Source organism: Panthera pardus, unplaced genomic scaffold (genome assembly GCF_024362965.1).
Source record: "Panthera pardus isolate Hobbes unplaced genomic scaffold, ASM2436296v1 HiC_scaffold_7, whole genome shotgun sequence".
In the NCBI taxonomy this organism is placed as follows: Eukaryota; Metazoa; Chordata; class Mammalia; order Carnivora; family Felidae; genus Panthera; species Panthera pardus.
The window spans coordinates 54,059,861-54,078,190 of record NW_026527002.1 but is presented as its reverse complement, the minus strand read 5'-3'; the positions used below and the strand labels follow the sequence as shown (position 1 = coordinate 54,078,190).

The 18,330-nt window shown below is 42.0% G+C and overlaps 1 protein-coding gene across 3 annotated transcripts in view; it reads left to right on the top strand.

The window, feature by feature from the left end:
- The window catches only part of SYBU (syntabulin), a 111,568-nt gene that overhangs the window by 83,148 nt on the left and 10,090 nt on the right, over window positions 1–18,330 (top strand). For all 3 annotated transcript variants that reach the window (XM_019467841.2, XM_019467842.2, XM_019467843.2), the window contains one exon: window positions 16,535–16,637. In XM_019467841.2, the coding sequence (XP_019323386.1) occupies window positions 16,535–16,637 (103 nt within the window). The remainder of the gene's footprint in view (window positions 1–16,534; window positions 16,638–18,330) is intronic.

The window sequence follows — 18,330 nt, the reverse complement described above, 5'->3', positions numbered from 1 at the left end:
GTGGCTCGGTCAGTTAAGTATCTGACTTCAACTTAGGTCATGATCTCACAGTTCATGAGTTTGAGCCCCTCATCCAGCTCTCTGCTGTCAGCATGGAACTCACTTCGGATCCTCTGTCTCTCCCCTGCTCTCTCTCTCAAAAATAAATAAACATTAAAAAAATTTAGTGGTGTTATTTCAGCCAGATCTATAAGTTCTTTCAGTACCTTTCCCCCTTCATTCAACAAATATTCTTCTGAGCCTACTGTATATGCCAGGCACTGTGCTTGGCCCTAGGGAGACAGGGATGAATGACACACAGGCCTTCCTAGACTGCGTGATTTTTGCATGCCAAGTTTTGGCCCGAAAGCTTGAGTTTTAAGAGATTTGGTCATATGGGGTAGAGATAGGGGTGGAGGGAATATCTATCCTAATTGTAAGTAATACGAGTCTGTCAGTCCAGTTGAAGGGAGAGAAAGAGGAAGGTAGCTCAGAGAGCTTTTTCAGGAGCCACTGCTGAATGCTGAGAGTGGGGAACTTTTAAATCTGTCGAGGCAACAGCACCTACTGTGTGCTAACGGCTGCATTACACACTGGTATACAATGAACAAAAGCCCTCAAGGAGGGCCATCTGGGTGCCTCAGTCAGTTAAGCCTCTGACTCTTGATTTCAGCTCAGATCATGATCTCACAGTTTGTGGGGTCGAGCCCCACATCAAGTCCACGTTGGGCTCTACTCTGACGCATGGAGCCTACTTGAGTCTCTCTCTCCTCTCTCTACCCCTCCCCCTACCTCTCAAAATAAATAAATAAGCTTTAAAAAAAAGAGTGCCCAAGGAGCTGATGACATGCTGGGAAATTGTAAGCAGGCATTGCAGTGCAGTGTGATAAATGCTTCTTAAATTCTGGGTAGGGTAAGAGCATGAAGGAGGGGCCCTTCCTGAAGGTCAAAGAGGCCAGAGACCTGAATAACAGGTAGTAGTTAGTCAGGCTCAGAGGGACAGGAAAATAATCCAGGTAGAGGGAACAGCATGTGTGGAAGCTGGGAGTCTAAAGAGTACTGTGCTGCCTTCAGGAAATGGTGGTGGTTGCACTGGCCGGGGTACAGTAGCCCCTAAAGAGATTATAAAGGGCTTGTAATCATGCATTTGGACTTGATCTTAAGGATGTGGGGTGCCATTAGAGGGTTTCCATAGGGGAGCCACCTAATGAGATTGATGCTCTGGAACAGCGTGGGAGATGGAGTGTTCAGGGCCACGGCGAGCTGCTAGGGCACAGTGTGTGGCTGTTTCAGTAATTCTGGGCGAGAAATGCTGATGGTCTGGGGTGGAGCATTCTGGATGGGAAGAAGCAGACGGAGTTCAGAGTCACTAAACAGATCTGAGCAGGTGGCTTGCAGTTTATGGTTAAATATTAAAAACAAGAGCCATTGATTATAGTGGTTTTCAAACTTTACTGTATGTAAAAGATCACCTGGACAGTTCATAAAAATGTAGATTATGGGAGTCAGTGTGTATTTTCAGCAAATAGTCTAGATGACACGGATGCAGATGGTCCTCAGACCACACCATGAGGAACCCCTTTCTATTAGATGTTTTAAAATGACAGTACTTCTTTTAAGTGTATTCACAGTATGTTCACTTTTCACTTAAGAATGAAGATTCAATCCTGTTATCTCTGTTGAAAATGCAGGAATGGCTCAGCCCCTAGGGTTAATGTGCTAAAAAAAAAAAAAAAAAAAAAAAAAAGAGCTGTCTCCTCCCTGTTTGCTCTCGGAAAGGGATGCAGAGCCAAGCAGAGTGGCTGTAATCTTGTTAAAACCCCTGGTGCAGATTGTTTGTAAATGAATTTTCAAAGCTTTCAGCATGCCCTTTGCAAGAGCAAGCAAGCGACCATTAATGGAAAAAACAGTATTTCCCCAACCCTTGAAGTTCCATGCAGGTGTGCATTCTTAGTGTTTAAGGCATATTTTGATGCACTTTTTATTGTGATCTTTCTCAGGCCAATATACCTCGTTTCAAATCCCAGCTTCACCATTTATGAGCTGTGTCACCACGAGCAATGGCTGTGGCTGTCACCACGAGCAATGGCTGTGGCTATGGCTGTCCTTTCCTTCTCTCATCTGTGAAATGAGATTAAACCACCTGTCTCATGGGCGTGGTGTGAGGATTGAATGAGAAAACATGTAAACCATGTTGAACAGTGTATGAACATAATAAGCCATTTCTGACCATTACTGCCCAGTAATCTGTAAAAACTTTATATCATTGAATTAGAGGTTAGTCATTAATAAGCACTTCACCTTCTTATTTCGGTCATAGGAATTTAAAAACACACACATTTATGGTGCCCATATGCAAGAATTCTTAAAGAAACATAAGTGTTTAGCAACATGTACCAAACATATGAATACATAGGCCAATAATAACGGTGGATATTTGTTGTGCACTTACAATTGTCCCAGTCTGTCCTTAAATTCTCACAATGATCCCATCAAACAGGCGTGCTTGATCCCTTTTTGGATTGAGGAAGCTGAGGTGTGGAGAGATTAAGTGATTGCCTGTGGTCACATTGTCATTCAAGAAAAGATCAAATATTTGAACTCAGAACCTTCCAAAGCTAGACGCTGCTCTTATCTACAGCTGTTAGATACGTATTGTCAGTTAAGTGGAGCGTGGTTAGTAACACTCAGATTTATGCCAAGTAAATTAAGAAATTGACTCATCTTGAATGTGAAATGTGTAAAAATTGATTACCAAAATGTTTTCTGTGGTATACAGCTCTATTTAAATCACAGTGAAGCCTGCACTCCACTTCCCAGAGGCAGCCACTCAGGAGCTACGCTAGATGATCTTTGAGGGCATCTCGGTCAGGGTGTCTTAGAGCAGTGCTTCTCCAACTTGAGTGTACAGATATCTCAAGGGCTTGTTAAAAACCAGATTACTGGGCCTCACCCCTGCCTCTGAGTTGCTGCCTCAGTAGGTCTGGGATGTGGTCTGAATGTGGGCATTTCTAACAAGGTCCCAGGTGCTGCTGCTGCTGCTGCTGATTTGGGGACCAAACTTTGAGAACCACCATCTCTGAGGAATAAGTAGATGATTTTGGTGAATTTAGGAGCAGAGGATGGTTTAAAATCTGCCCCATGATTGCCTGACCTGCTCCACAGACCTCGTTGCTTAACTTGACCAAGACGCTTGGAAGCGACAAATCGTCAGCTCTGACATGGAGATGGTTAGATGAAAATCAAAATATAAAAATCTTTATTTTATCTTTAATATTTCCAAAGCAGGGCAGTTGCTTTCTGATGTAGAAACTTTTACACAGTCTCTTCCCCTTCCCCAAACAGTGGGGCCTGGTTTAAAACCCAGGTGGTTCCCTTACCTATGACTCAAACCCAGTGTTTGGCTTTAGAAGTAGGTACTTTACCCAGTTCTGGGCTATGTTAAGGAAGCACCATGGAGCAAGGATTTTCTCCCTCGGTGAGGATATATTTATAGTCCAGTGACTCTGGGGGTCTTCTCATGTCTCTGGGCTGGTCTCATTGTCGACACTAAGGGGGAAAGTCATGGAGTAACCTAAGCAAAACCCAAAATGACGTCATGTAATCTCTCATCGTTTAGGGCTACTCAGGGTCAGAATGACCCAAGAATGGAGGATCATCTCAGGCATGTTGGACCCTAAAATTGGGATAGGGTAAGGCAGACATTCTAGTTTTACTTGTAACTGTTGATCCTCCATGGCAGTAAGAGGTAAGAGTACAGAAAGATGAACGATCTGCAGAGCATTTCTTTTCGTCTGTGGAATATATTACATTAAAGTGGATTTGCTCTCTGGGTTTTTTCCTTAGGGAGACTTGTGCCTCTGGAAATACAAATAGTTGTTTATCAGAATGGAAACTCTGGCTAGATGAGTAACTGGAATAAACCCAATTCATTTTCTCATCACCAGGAGATTGAAGAAATTATGGTATGAGTATTACAATGGAATATTAGATAGCAGTCAAATGAATGCACCGCAAATATATGGAGAATCTTAGCAATATGATTTTAAATTAAAATTGTCCCCAAAGATTATAGATATCATGGTAGCCTGTTGTAAAAGTGAAAGATAAGACAGAAAATAAAAAAGAATCTGTTTTTTTGGAATATTTATAGATGTGATAATTCTTTATAAAAAGGAAAGGAAGGAAATGGTGAACAAGGTATAAGATGAGGAGGTAAATACAAGTTAGTGTGGATGTTCTAGTTTTTGTGATGGGTGGTGTTTTCTTCCCTGATTATTATGTTAAATGTAAACAAAAACATAAATACAATAAATGAATACTAAACAAATAAACATAAATACTGGTTCATACAAACCAGTCAGTAAAGAAACAAAGATAGTCTTGCATGGACCAATGATGAGAGTGTGTCAAGAACCAAGGAGTCTGATTAATCCAATTCTGTGCATCCTCGACTCATTTTTAAAAGAGGAGGAGGGAGTGAGGAAATCGATTTCTAAGTTGCGGAGAAAATAATGAAATGTCACCTTCTAGGCCCATGCTTGGTTCCCACACAGCACTGTGGCCTGAAGGCTTCGCCTCTTTCTCCCATCTCTCATGTCATTTGGTCCATTTGGTTCTTTATAAATGAAGGTCACTGAGGGAAAATATCAGTAGGTCACTGAAGATCGCCGGCAGAGTCATTCAGACAAACCACGGCTGTAGTATCACTGGGGTAGGAAAAACATGTGGTTCCTTTTCTCTGATACCTACTTCTCGGAAAAAGGTAACACGTCTACATTTTTTTCTCAGAGAAGCAAAAGTAGGAATTTTAGAAAATGAGGAAGACTGTGTCCAGTACAAAAGACCTGTTGCCAGGGGCGCCTGGGTGGCTCAGTCGGTTAAGCGGCCGACTTCGGCTCAGGTCATGATCTCACGGTCCGTGAGTTCGAGCCCCGAGTCGGGCTCTGTGCTGACAGCTCAGAGCCTGCAGCCTGTTTCAGATTCTGTGTCTCCCTCTCTCTGACCCTCCCCCGTTCATGCTCTGTCTCTCTCTGTCTCAAAAATAAATAAACATTAAAAAAAAAATTTAAAAAAAAAACAAAAACAAAAGACCTGTTGCCAGACACAAATTTGGGGGCCTGTGTCTTAGAAGGATGTTAAACGACTTGCCTCTGAAGTGCCTTTATTGCCTCATTTCCTTGCTATTGCTTTTCCTCTGGTGTTACTTCCCTCGTATGCTGTTCCCTTCACCCTGCACGACTGTTTCCACAGCCCCTCGTGCTACAGGCTTGAATGGTCATGGGTAGTTTTGAAAGCTGGCTAGTTTAGTCAGCCTCTTCCATGGAATCTTAATCTTTCCAGCAGGAAATAGTACTTCCCTTTGTTGACCTCTTTTAGAACCTAAGTTAGCTCCCTGCTAAGGCATTTGCCTGTTTCTGACAGCAGGATCAGTGTCTCAGCCTGACATTTGCTAGGTGTACCAAGAGCTGTGGGCATTCAAATATGAACTAATGACATCTCACCCTTGTGGAATGTCATCTCCCACCGTGCGTGTGACCCACAGTCTCTAGGAGAAGGTTCTCTAGTTGGCTATTCTTTCGTGTGTTTCAGGCTCTCACGTGAAATTGGAGAATTCAGTCGATACAGCCCGTATCTGAGGTTTCCCTTGTTGATTTATAATCTAATTGGAGGAGAACGAATCCTTACCATTCTCTATCAGAACCATCTTCTGTTTGTTTATTTTCATGCTAGTTTTGGTTTGCTACTCACACTTCACGGGACAGCTCACTTCACTCCTGGTTCCTGATCCAAGTCCTTTTCCCTGATTCTGGTCTTACATAGTGTTGGGATCCAGATGTGGTTCAGGGAGGGTAATCATAAGAAGAAAAATAAAAATGAAGGCAGTATTTTAAAGTGTTTGCCGAATGCCAGGCACTACTTTTTCATATATTAACTTATTTAATCTTTTCAACAACTCGACGAGATAGATGCTATTATTTTTTTCCTCTCATAGAAGAAAGGGAGACACAGAGAGGCTACATGGCTTTTCCAAGGTCACACAGCTAGTAATGGAAGCTACTAAACCATAGCACCTCATAAAAAGCAAAGAGAAACAACTTCACAGAAATTGAAATGCAAGAGAGAAACAGAAAAGGGGATACATCATTCATGAACCAACAGGAAAGGACATTAAGATATGAGAAGTGGAGCATGACTGAGTGCTGACAAGGTCCATTGATGTAACTCTCTGACAGACTGTCTCAGTGCAGGAAAGGGGAAGTTCAGCGCTGCTGAGAAAGTCAAGGGAGTGGGCTGAGATCCAGAGGCAGTTTCAGTGTAGATGTGGATCGTGGCACCCCTGGAGGTGAGGCCACTGTCACAGGTGGCGGGGCCTGTGAGTGCGGAACAAGAGCTGTGTGGTATGACCTGGAGACTGTCACACGGGGTGGCAAGGATGAAGAGAGGCAATCAAGGCTGTTAGATATTAGAGTCTTTTTTCTTTTTTTAATTTTTTAATTTTTTTTTTTTTTTGAGAGAGAGAGAGAGAGAGAGAGAGCATGAGTGGGAGGGGCAGAGAGAGAGGGAGACAGAATGTGAAGCAGGCTCCAGGCTCTGAGCTGTCAGCACAGAGCCGGACGCGGGGCTCAAACTCACAAACTGTGAGATCATGACCTGAGCTGAAGTCAGAAGCTTGACTGAGCCACCCAGGTGCCCCTAGATCTTGGAGTAAATTAGGAAAACAGTGCTTATGACAAAAGTGAAGTTAAAAAACGAAATGAAACACCATGTTGTCTTAGGGTGTTGTTGCAGGTCGCTGCATTGAGTAGTAAATTATGTCATCTCCTAGGAAGTGGGTGTTTTTGTTCCATTCATGGTCTCAAACTGCCTGCGGACAACACCACTTCACTGAGAGTAGAAAATGAGGTGACTTCGAACAAGACTCATCCTCTCTCTTTCTCTTACACTCTGGACTTAAAGTCACAGACCTCAGTCCTAGCCCTGACCCTGACTTTAATCAGTGCGCATTTCTCTCTCCCAGGCCTCATCACCTCTTCCCTCCCCCGTTAACTCATTCTGCATTGACACCCCTACTCTGATCCCACCAGCCACCTCCAGTTTGCTTTTCCCTGATTTAGGTTTTCCTGCCAGACCTGGAGGGCAGGCACTTCATTTTGGTAAACACTGGATAAACAACACTTCTCCTTAAATAGAAGCAGCAGACTCCCCATCTAGCTTTTTTAAAGGGGCAGAAAGTCTGTTCAGTTCTGTGAATTTGACAAGAAATTAAAGATAAGGAATGTGCAAAAGTCTGGAAAATTTTTCAGGGAGGATTTGCTTTCCTTATTACCAGGCTCCCAGAACAATCAGTTAGGATGAAGTTCATGGCCACAGTGGATGTAACCCTTCCCAGACCTGTTTGGTGGAAGGCAGTGGGAGATGGAACCACCTGCCAAAGGGTTCGTGTCTGATGCTGATTCATTGTGGAAGATGATGTGTTGCCTATGTGGCTCATTTGGTGCCATTCAGCCTGTTAGCCTTGGACACATTGGCCACACCCAAGGCAGCAAGTTAAGGCTGATGGCATAACCCAGATGGAGAGTTTTCTAGATTGTGAAGTTATTCTCTCTGCTGAATGGTATTTGACACCCCCAGCTCCAAACTGGCCAGTCCTTCCTCTTTAAAACAGGATTATGAAGACTTCAAACCATGGACCCACTACTAATTATCCACTAGCTTTGCAAACCAACATGTGTACACATGAGTTTGACTGGACCTGGGCCAGTATTCAAATGTGTGCTTCCTCCAAGTCCCTGTCTTCCTTTCCAACCCTCTGAAGATGGATTTAGCCCAGGAGGGTGCCTTCGGAAGGCCAGGAGGGTACAGGCCACTCTGGAAGTTAGATTCTTCTCTTCTGGGCACTTTGTCTTCGAACTGACTCCTCCTGTTGGCAGCTGGTTCACCTCGACTTCTTACTTACCTTCAACTTCTTATTGAAGAAAGTCTTTGCAATCTGACTGTGCCTGGAGGGAGATTCCATGTGCTCTTTATCTTTGGAGCTCTCCTCCCCAGTGTGGTCTGTGACCGCTGGCTGCACAGTCATCTGAGATTTATTGAAAATGCAGATTCCTGGATTCCCCCCAGGTCTTCTGAACTGGAATTTTTGTGACTGTTACCCAGAAGTCTGCACTATTATTCAACTTTCCAGTGATCTTTAGGCACAGTAAGGTTTAAGAATCATTGCATTATTAATAAGTATAAAATAAATATTTATGAGCCTGTCAAGCACATCTCATGCATTTCACTTTTCATTTATTTTAGCTTCACAACAATCCTCCAAGATAGGAACTGCTATCCACCTAGAGTGGGGCTGACACATAGCACATGGCACATGCTCAAGAAATTTTTGTTAAATACACACACACGTACACACACACACATACATAGACATAGACATATACATACACATATACATATATACATACATATATACATGGAGTCAGGCTGTTATAGTGCCTTCTTTAGGTAGAGCTTGTTGGGTGTGTGACTTTGCAGGCTGGCTCCTCCTTCTGCTGATGCTGGGTAGTGCATGGCAGTGGTGATGGAGGATCCCAGATTGACACCTGATTGGCCTTTGGTTGAGTTGATGGATCTCTCATCTAGCGTTCTCTTCCTGGCCATCTCTGGCAAATTAAAAGGGCCACATATTTATTTATTACTAATGAAGAGAGCAAGCCCAGGGAAGCTGGGTGGTCATTCACGAAACCAGACAACACCTGGTGTCCTTTCTGTAGTTTACTCAAGTCGGTCAATACACAGACTTAATTTTCCCTGGGGGTGAAGCAAAGGGAGACTAGTTGTATCCTGGGTTCCTGTCAGAAATGTTCACTTTCTCCTGCTTTCTTGAAGTTTCTTTACACCCTCTATGTTTTTCATTTCTTTCATCTACTTTCTTGGTTAGCAGGTGTATTCCCTGTATTTCTGCCAAGACAGGCAGCTCAGGCAACCCAAGATAAAGGAGTGAACAGGTGAAGTTGTCTTCGACCCTGTCAGGCCTCTTGGGCCTCCTTTCTCATGCTCCTCCCCTCCTTTTCTCAGACCTTCAAGCTACCAGGCTCAGGGGATTGGCCTCTGATAAATGTACAAACCTATGTACATTTTCCCGGGGGCTTTCTGAAGGCAAGGTTCTAACCTGGGTGCAACTCTAGAGATTTTTGGAGGAGACCATAGGGAGTTTGTTTTAAAACCACAGATGTTTTAGACATACTCTGTTGTACATGCAAACACATACACACACACAGTAAAAAATAGAAACATATTCTCCACTGACAAATGGCTGAAGGAGAGCCACCTTTTGTAAAGAGTGATTATAAAAATGTTTGACTTAAAGGGGAGCCTGGGTGGCTCAGTCGGTTAAGCATCTGACTTTGGCTCAGGTCATGATCTCGTGGCTTGTGAGCTTGAGCCCCTCATCGGGCTCTGTGCTGACAGCTCAGAGCCTGGAGTCTGCTTCAGATTCGGTGTGTCTGTCTTTCTCTCTGCCGCTCCCCTGCTCACTCTCTGTCTCTCTCTCAAAAATAAACATGAAAGAAAGAAAGAAAGAAAGAAAGAAAGAAAGAAAGAAAGAAAGAAAGAAAGAAAGAAAAAAAAAAAAGAAAGAAAAATGTTTGACTTAAATAAGAGAAGGCATTTCCTATTGTGGGACTTTTTAAGGGAAAAGTGTTTAAAAAGCTCTCTTCTGGCCTTCAAGCCACTGTACCAGTAGTTCTAACTAGAAATAGTAATAGCTAACATATACTGAGTGCTTGCCATGTACAAAGCACTGTTCTAACTTCTCTGCATGCTTCACCTAATTCCTGCAATCCCTTAACAATACTTACTATTAATATCTTCATCTCCATTTCACAGATGAGGCATCGAAGGCAGAGAGAGAGGGTAAATGATTTGCTTAAGGCTTTACAGAGTTAGAAGAGGCATGATTCAAACCCAAGTGACTAGACTCCAGGGCCTTCTTAATACTATATTAAATGGCATGACTGCTTTTATTATAAAATGCTTTTTCTTTAGAAAAAATTAGATTGTTTCAAAGGAAAAATAAATTGCCAGTAATTGTAGTGCCTCCTATTTTTTTTTTTTGAAGAGTAATATGCACATGGTTAGAAAAGCCAAATAGCTCGGAAATATATAAAATGAAAATAAGGGTCTTGTTATATCCCACTGTCCCATTTCCAAGAGAAACTACTATCATCAGATCTTTTTTATCCCTCAATAAAAATGTTCTATGCATGTAGCCAGTTATATATAATTTAAAGATTTGTTTATCAAAATCAGGCATGCCATACCCACTATTCTGCTTCTTGGTTTTCTTTTTTTTTTCTTTTTAAAGCTTATTTATTTATTTTGAGAGAGAAAGAGAATGCGGTAGGGGCAGAGAGAGGGCAAAAGAGAGAGAATCCCAAGAAGTCTCCACGCTGTCAGTGTGGAGCCAGACATGGGGCTTGAACCCACAAACCGTGAGATCATGACCTGAGCCAAAACTGGAAGTCAGACACTTAAACAACTGAGCCACCCAGGCGCCTCTGCATCTTGGTTTTCTTATGTAGCAACAGGTCTTCTAGATGTTTTCACTCCAGCACACACAGCTTCATGTCACTCACTCCTTGTCATGATTGTAGACTATACTCTTAGGTCCCTGTATCATCTGATTTCACCAGTCACTATTGATGGGCAGTTAGGTTGTTTTTTTGATGCTTAGGTGCAGGACAAATTCCTAGCAATACAGCTTTCTTTTTTATGGATATTACACCAACTCACACTCTTGCTAACTCTTATGGGAGTATTTTTCCCAAACCTTCAACAGAAGTAGCGATATCAAACTGTTTTTTTAATTTTTTGCCAGTCTTGTAGATGAAAAAAAAACCCTTGTTTACATTTACATTTATAATGTTATACATGAGATTGAATGGCTATTTGTGTAGGTTGATCATTTATTTTTCTTTGCCATCTGCCTGTTCATGTCCTTTGCCCATTTTTCTGTTAGTTTTTTTTTTTTTTTTCTTATTTGTATGAGCTTTTGGTAAATTAAGGAGATTGGCCCTTTGTCTGTCATATGTTGTAAATATTTTCTTTCAGTTTATTATTTGTTTTTGACTGCCGCTTTCCCATAAGCAGTTTTACAGTTATGTAGTCATATTTTTCAATACAAAATTATTCTCTAAATACTTTAAATTTGAACTTCCTTTTGTTTTTAATTGTTTATATATATATATTTTTTTTTTTAATTTACAGTGTCTCCATCTATTGAACATCATTAAGAATGAAGATAAATCCTTTCTGTAATTCAATGAAAATGATGCTTAAAATTTTTCAGAAAGACTTCTGAAATGCAAGAAAACTTGTGTATATATTTTCAATCAGTTTATTGATCTTTTGATCAAATATTCCTTTTCTAAGATAAACATCTATAGGGGTTTTAGGGAATAGTTTGCAAAAACTAAACTAAAAATCCTTTAGGTTGTGAAGCATTTCTTGGATTCATTGGCTAGGTGCCCCAAGGCTTCGCAGCTCAGAGTCTGTTCTACCAAATCTACTTTAGAGAAGCTTTTTTTTTAGAGTGTCTTCTGTAATTACATGTGTCCACCGCCCCAGTTGCCCCTTAATCGCTCTGCTTGGCTTCAGTGAAAATGGCTCCTCTCCTCCCTAGAGACTTTGAAATAAAATATCTGTGTATCTGTGTGTGTGTTGGGGGGACAGGGGGAGGATGAAAGGATGGGGAACTATTTTTTTGTTATTTTTTTCTTTTCTAGTTTGCTGCCTCTGTTTGAGGTGGGGATATAGGTGGCCAACCTGAATTAATTCGATAGCTTTGTAATGACAAAGGATAAAGGAAGGTTTGGGGTTGCTTCAATCAGTGGTTTAGAATGGCTTAACACGGCTTAGTCAACGGTCTTCAGAGGCCTGTGATGCTCTGATGTTTGAGGAGGACTCCAAAGTCTCCTGAAAGCAGGCAAAAATAATAATGTCCAAAGAGACCAGATTGCAGGCAGTGTTTCAAAACAATAAGTCTAGTTATTAGTTTTTGCACATACTATTTTTGTTTCCATTTTTCCTTTTCTAACTCCTGGCCTCACCATCACATGCACAGAATGCTTATTACCCTAGCAAGAGTACAGTGGTACTACCTACCAAACAAGAACCACCAGAGCTTCTGGAGGCCAGCGAGCTGAGCTTCTTGATAGTTGGAGAATGCCTTTTGCTGCAGGATGTATAGTCACTAGGACATTGACAAAACAAGTTCATCCTCCCCTTTTCAGTCCTGAAATCCTGCTCCACAAATGCCAGCAGCTGATCGAAGACAATATTGATGAGGATGACTTAGATATGCATATTTTCAAACCCTGTTTAGCTGATCAAGCACAAGTCTTCAACAGCCAAATATTGTGTCCTTTGCTTTGTCAGAGTATTCTCTGTGACATCAGAGATTTACCTTTGGGTATCTATTCACAGGCACATGGGAGCAAACACATTCTTGACCACAAAAACAGCTTTAGGCTAATGCCATCCAAAAATACATATGATGCAATGTATATTAAAAGTTTTGAAATTGAGCATATCCTTTGACTTAAAAATTCCCGCAGACGTTTACTCTAAAGAATAGCAGGCAAGGGGGCGCCTGGGTGGCTCAGTCCGTTAAGCATCCGACTTCAGCTCAGGTCATGATCTCACGGTTCGTGAGTTCAAGCCCCGCGACGGGCTCTGTGCTGACAGCTCAGAGCCTGGAGCCTGTTTCAGATTCTGTGCCTCCCTCTCTCTCTCTCTGACCCTCCCCCGTTCATGCTCTGTCTCTCTCTGTCTCAAAAATAAATAACCGTTAAAAAAAAAAAAAAAGAATAGCAGGCAAGGGTATAAATTTGCATTCCCTGGAATATCCATGAAACATTAGGCCTGTATTTTAAGAGCATGGACCCTGGTCGGATGACCTGGGTTCAAGTCTTGCCCCTACTTCTTGGGAGTTGTGTCCCCTTGTGCATGTCACTCAGCTTCTTGGCCTCATTTGTGAGAGGGGCTGATAATTGTCCCCTACCCCTTGGAGTCTGTACTGTCATGAGAAATAAGTGAGTAAATATGTGGGACACCTGGGTGGCTCAGTTGGTTAAGTGTCCGAATTCAGCTCAGGTCATGATCTCACAGTTCGTGAGGTCAAGCCCCATGTCAGACTCTGTGCTGGCAACTCAGAGCCTGGAACGTGCTACGGATTCTGTGTCTCCCTCTCTCTCTACCCCTCCCCCACTCATGCTCTGTCTTTCTTCATCTCTCAAAAATGAATAAATGTTAAAAACTTTTCAATAAATAAATAAACATTTAAAAATAAATAAGTAAATATGCTTAGAATGGTTTTTGGCACGTAGTGTTTGTTACTAATAATATAATAATTGGACATAGCCTAGATATTCATTGATTTAATAAAACAAAATGTAGTATGTTTAAAGATACTCACATATTAAAAGAAAAGCAATTAGGTTGCATAGTAATGTATTTACTAGGAATGCTGAGTAATTATATACCAAAAGGTTAACTATAGTTATTTATTTATTTATTTGGTGATGGAATAATAGACTACATTTTGTCCTATGAATCATTGCTATTTTCTAAATTTTCTACAAAGGAAATGTGTAATAAAAATTGTCCTTTTAACCCCTGCATAGGAGTAATAATGGCTAACACTTATTGAGACCTTACTACATCTCACACACACACACACACACACACACATTCATTGCTTACAGTAACATGATGCCATGATTATCATCTCTGTTTAACAGATTTAGAGACTGAAACAGAGAGGTGAAGTAATTTGCCTAAAGTGAGTGGTAGAGATAGGATTTGAACCCGGTCTGTCTGACTCAGGGCCTGTGTTTTTAGGTTAGGTACTCTCTTTGTATGATTTTAATAATACAAATGAGCATTGAACTACAGCACCCACAACAATAACCTAGTTGCATACAAATTCAAAAGAAACAGAGTGCCTCTCCTTCCTTGAGTCTTTGTTGCCAGCTAGTAGATAAATCGGGGCTTTTCAGGTCTCCGGTCTTCCTCTTATTTGTCTTGCTTAGTAAATGATGTAGTAAAATTGACCTTTCCTTGTACCCCTTCAAAAGAGTGTATTGACTTTACATTGCATTAACCAAACTGGAAATGTATTTTAAAAAATAGGAAACTGAAATGGCGTAAGTAGCATAGACATTTTTCTCTATAATATTACTCAGTCCTGAATGCAGCCACTGGGTACCCCAAAAGAGTCTTCTAACTTCTTTCAGAGTGCAGAAGGTATGTTAGAGAAGTATACGAAAAAAGTGACCTTGGACCCTGCCCATACCTAAGAGTCAATATATTGAGTTCCAATAGCAATAAAACATGGAACAGACTTGTCCCTTCGGTTCAGAGTACATAATTACCAAAGATCAAAGTCATCTTGAGGAAACAATGGATTTTCAGCAGTTGTCTGTTTTTGTTCTAGAATTTCTCTTGTTATTCAGGTAGTAAAGTTATAATTGATGGGCTTTTGTGTTTCTTTTAAGGAATGAAAATTGGGGTGTTTCAGAGCCATAATTTTATGTTAGAAAAGAATATCTCAAACCTGGTGGCTGCAACCACAGGATCTATTTTTGAAAAATGTCTGCCTTTATCACTTAATAACCAACCTGATAATTTACTAGCCAGCAAGGCTGGTTGATTAAGGCCATGAGGACTGGCGTATTGCTGGACAGCACTACCAATGATGAATCCTTGAGATTATAAAATACTACAGGTTAGCCAGTGCATTACTCAGAGGCAACTAATTACATTTGGGGAGCTCGTTACAATGTTAGACAGTGTCTGAAATCCAGAAGGAATAGCCGGTCTCAGTCCTGATAAATTGCCACCCTAGTTCTCCCAGAATTCTGCTGGGAATTGGGATTCACTGCTGACATCTGTGCTAAGAGGTCATTCTTGGTCTCTTTTCCACAAGAGGCTGCACTTCCTGAGAGGTCCTGGAAGCCAGGAAAGGGATTTTTCTCTCTCTGCCTTGCCATCACCTGGCAAAACAAATACAACCCATCAGTGAGAGGATCTGTTCACCAGTGGGCCAGTCTGGCTGTGTCTTGTACCAATGGGTCATCTTGGCAGTTAGGCAGATGGTAGTATATAGTTTACCCAGGAATCTCCCTGGCGCCCCTCCTTCCCGCTGCCTTCCTGAGGATGCAGCCTGGTATGGAGAAGTGGCAGGGGAACTTGGTCCTGGCCAGGACTTTTCCCCCACAAGCATTGGACAAATCAGCTTTGACTTCTTCAGTGTAGAATAGTGAGATATATGTCTGCCTTACAGAGTTGTCAAGATTAACAGAAACAAAGAATAGAAATCATGTCCTTATAGGGCCTTGTGTTATTATTGTGATGATAATTGTTGTTAGGATCTCAAAGGATTTAGATTATTCATATTTTCCTCAACTCAAAAATGTGAGTTGGCTCTGGGTTCTAGACCAGAAGAGTCATAAATTGTGTTGTAGGAGTTGAGAGATAAGGTCAAATAAAATTGTATCCCTAGATTTATTTTCCAAAAGCATATGGAACATTATCTTTTTTTTTTAAATCTTCTCTTTCTTCTTCCCACTTCTTCTCTTTTGCATCTTTCACTCTCTTTAACTTCCCCAGGCAATCCTTGGAATATTTCCATTATTACTATTCCAGAACTATGTATTTTTTGTTAGAAATGAATTCATATTAATTATTCTGCAACACAGCATGTTTCTAATTACATACTGAACTGTAGTCTGTGCTCAAAATAGAATGTGATTTTTGTAAAGTAATGAACAATCCCCCTACCCGCTCCCCCCCCCCCACAAGTAAAACTTCACATATCAGTATAATCCAGTTTCCATCACTGTCACTGAACTTTCTTCATTCTGTTTGGAAATGTTCCATTTCTGCTTTTTGTTAGGGTTGTGCTCTTAATAGAAAAACAGCAGCTGGAGTCAGAGAGTCACTGATCAGATAGTGCCGGTTCAAGCAGTTATCCGGACCCAGGCTTTCTTCCCAACGGCTTCTAACAGACTGATTCTCTCCAGACCCTAATGTGCCAGATTCAAGTATGGCTAGCTGACTGCAAAAGCCCAAAGATAAACTCTCCTGGAAAAACTCCTTTGGGACTGACAAGTCTGCTTTTCGTTCTGCCTAAAGTTTGGGCCCTGCACGTTGATGTTGTCGAGGAGTGCCCGACACACAGGAAGAGGCGTGCGTTTCTGCCCCAACCTTGGGTCACTGTGCAGGATCAGCTGGATGATGGGTGTCTTTATGAAACTGGCCTCACCGTGCTTCTAAGCTGTGTTTATGACATGATGTCGTTGTACTTGCACCTTCTCTTGTTTGCTTTGAGGGAAAGGCTGGGAGCCTAGAAGGTCTGGAATCCTGCCACTTGCTGCGCTCGAGTGTGCACGCGCCGCGCCGGGAGCCGGACCGGAGAGGCAGGAGGCTGGCCAGCACATTCTCAGGTTTCCTTTCCTTCAGGCCTCTCTCTCACTCCCCTGTTGTTTTTCAGGTAGCGAAGCTGATTTTAGCTCCTCGAGCAGCACGGGCAGCATTTCCGCTCCTGAGGTCCATATGTCTGCTGCTGGAAGCAAGCGGTCCTCCTTTTCACGCAAGTAGGCGCCGTCTCCTGCTCTGTAATTATTGAGACGCTTTAGGCAGGTGACTCACCTGTACTTTATGTTTCTATAGAACCACCTGGATTACTGTCCGTTCATGATTTTGTTATTTTTCAGTGAGTAGGTTTTGGTTTTTATAATGGTTTGAAATTGAAACTTTCCCCTGTCCTACCAACTGTGGTCACAGGGCTTGACCAATATGTGTCTACCCGGTGGCTGTCTCTCATCCAGTCCTTGGCTGTGTGTCTGCTCGTCCTTCTCTGCTTTCTCTTTCTCTTGCTCACCCGTGTACTCACCTGGTACCCACCTCCTACCTGCCCTCCTTCATGACTGTGTCGTCTCTTGGCTGTGAAACCTCTGACTTCATAGTGACCCCTGAATACTCCCAACAGTCACTAGGGGAAGGGGGTGAAAAAAGACTAAAGTTAATGGCGTGGGTGGCCACCACCATAAAGAGACATTAGAGCAGAATAGCTAAGTATCTGTGCTCTGGAGCCAGGCTGCCTTGGTTCGAATGCCAGCTCCACCACCTATAGGCTGTGTGGCCCTAAGCAAGTTGCTTAACTTCTCTGTGCCTCAGTTTTCTCATATGTAAAATAGGACTATACCCATACCTACTTCATAGGGTTTATATACACATAGTGTGGGGTCAGTGCTTAGAACATACCAAGCATCAACAGATGTTCACCATGGATGCTATTTGGGTTGCGGGAAGAGAGGAACTGTGGGAAATCATGACCCACCATTCACATTTGGTAGGAAAGGTTGTAAGCCCTAGGACTCTCTCCTACTGTCAGTGACTTCATTCATTCAACAAGTATTTATTGAGCTTCTGCAATGAGACAGGTTCTGGAGATATGGCAGTAAACAAAACTCCATGGAAATTCTATTCATTCTAGTAGGAAAAAAAGACAATAAATACATAAATAATAGAATTATTTTTAAAAACACAGAGAGAGGGGCGCCTGGGTGGCTCAGTCGGTTAAGCGTCCGACTTCGGCTCAGGTCACGATCTCGTGGTCCGTGAGTTCGAGCCCCATGTCGGGCTCTGTGCTGACTGCTCAGAGCCTGGAGCCTGTTTCAGATTCTGTGTCTCCCTCTCTTTCTGACCCTCCCCCGTTCATGCTCTGTCTCTCTCTGTCTCAAAAATAAATAAACGTTAAAAAAATTAAAAAAAAAAAAAACACAGAAAGGATATTGAGAGCAGTGGGATACGTGGTACATTTTAAATAGGCTGGTTCCAGGACAGCTCTGTGATAAGCTGAGCTCTGAGCCAGGGACCCAAACAGTTCAATGGAGTGAGCAGCAAGACACTGGGGATGATTTGTTTTTAGACTTTGTGCAGGTCACTGGACTTTCCCGAGCCGTAGTGTCCAAATTTGCAAAAAAAGGGTTGGACCACATAATTTTTAAGGTCTCTTCCTGGAGAAAAACTAGCTAATTTCTGGAAACTTGCATTCCCAGGATTCAGCAAGCAAATATTTCCCATTCCTCTTGGGTGAACAGAACGTTTAACTGATGTTTATAAAGGGACCTGAGACCCTCTCTGGTGAAGTTTTATTGTTAAAAAACAAAGCTGAAGCCAGACAAGCAAACAAAAGCGTGAAGTCCACAATGAAAAAGCACAATTGTTCTATCCCCAAACACAATCTAATTTGGAAATAAAGTGCCTCTGGGATCACAGAACATG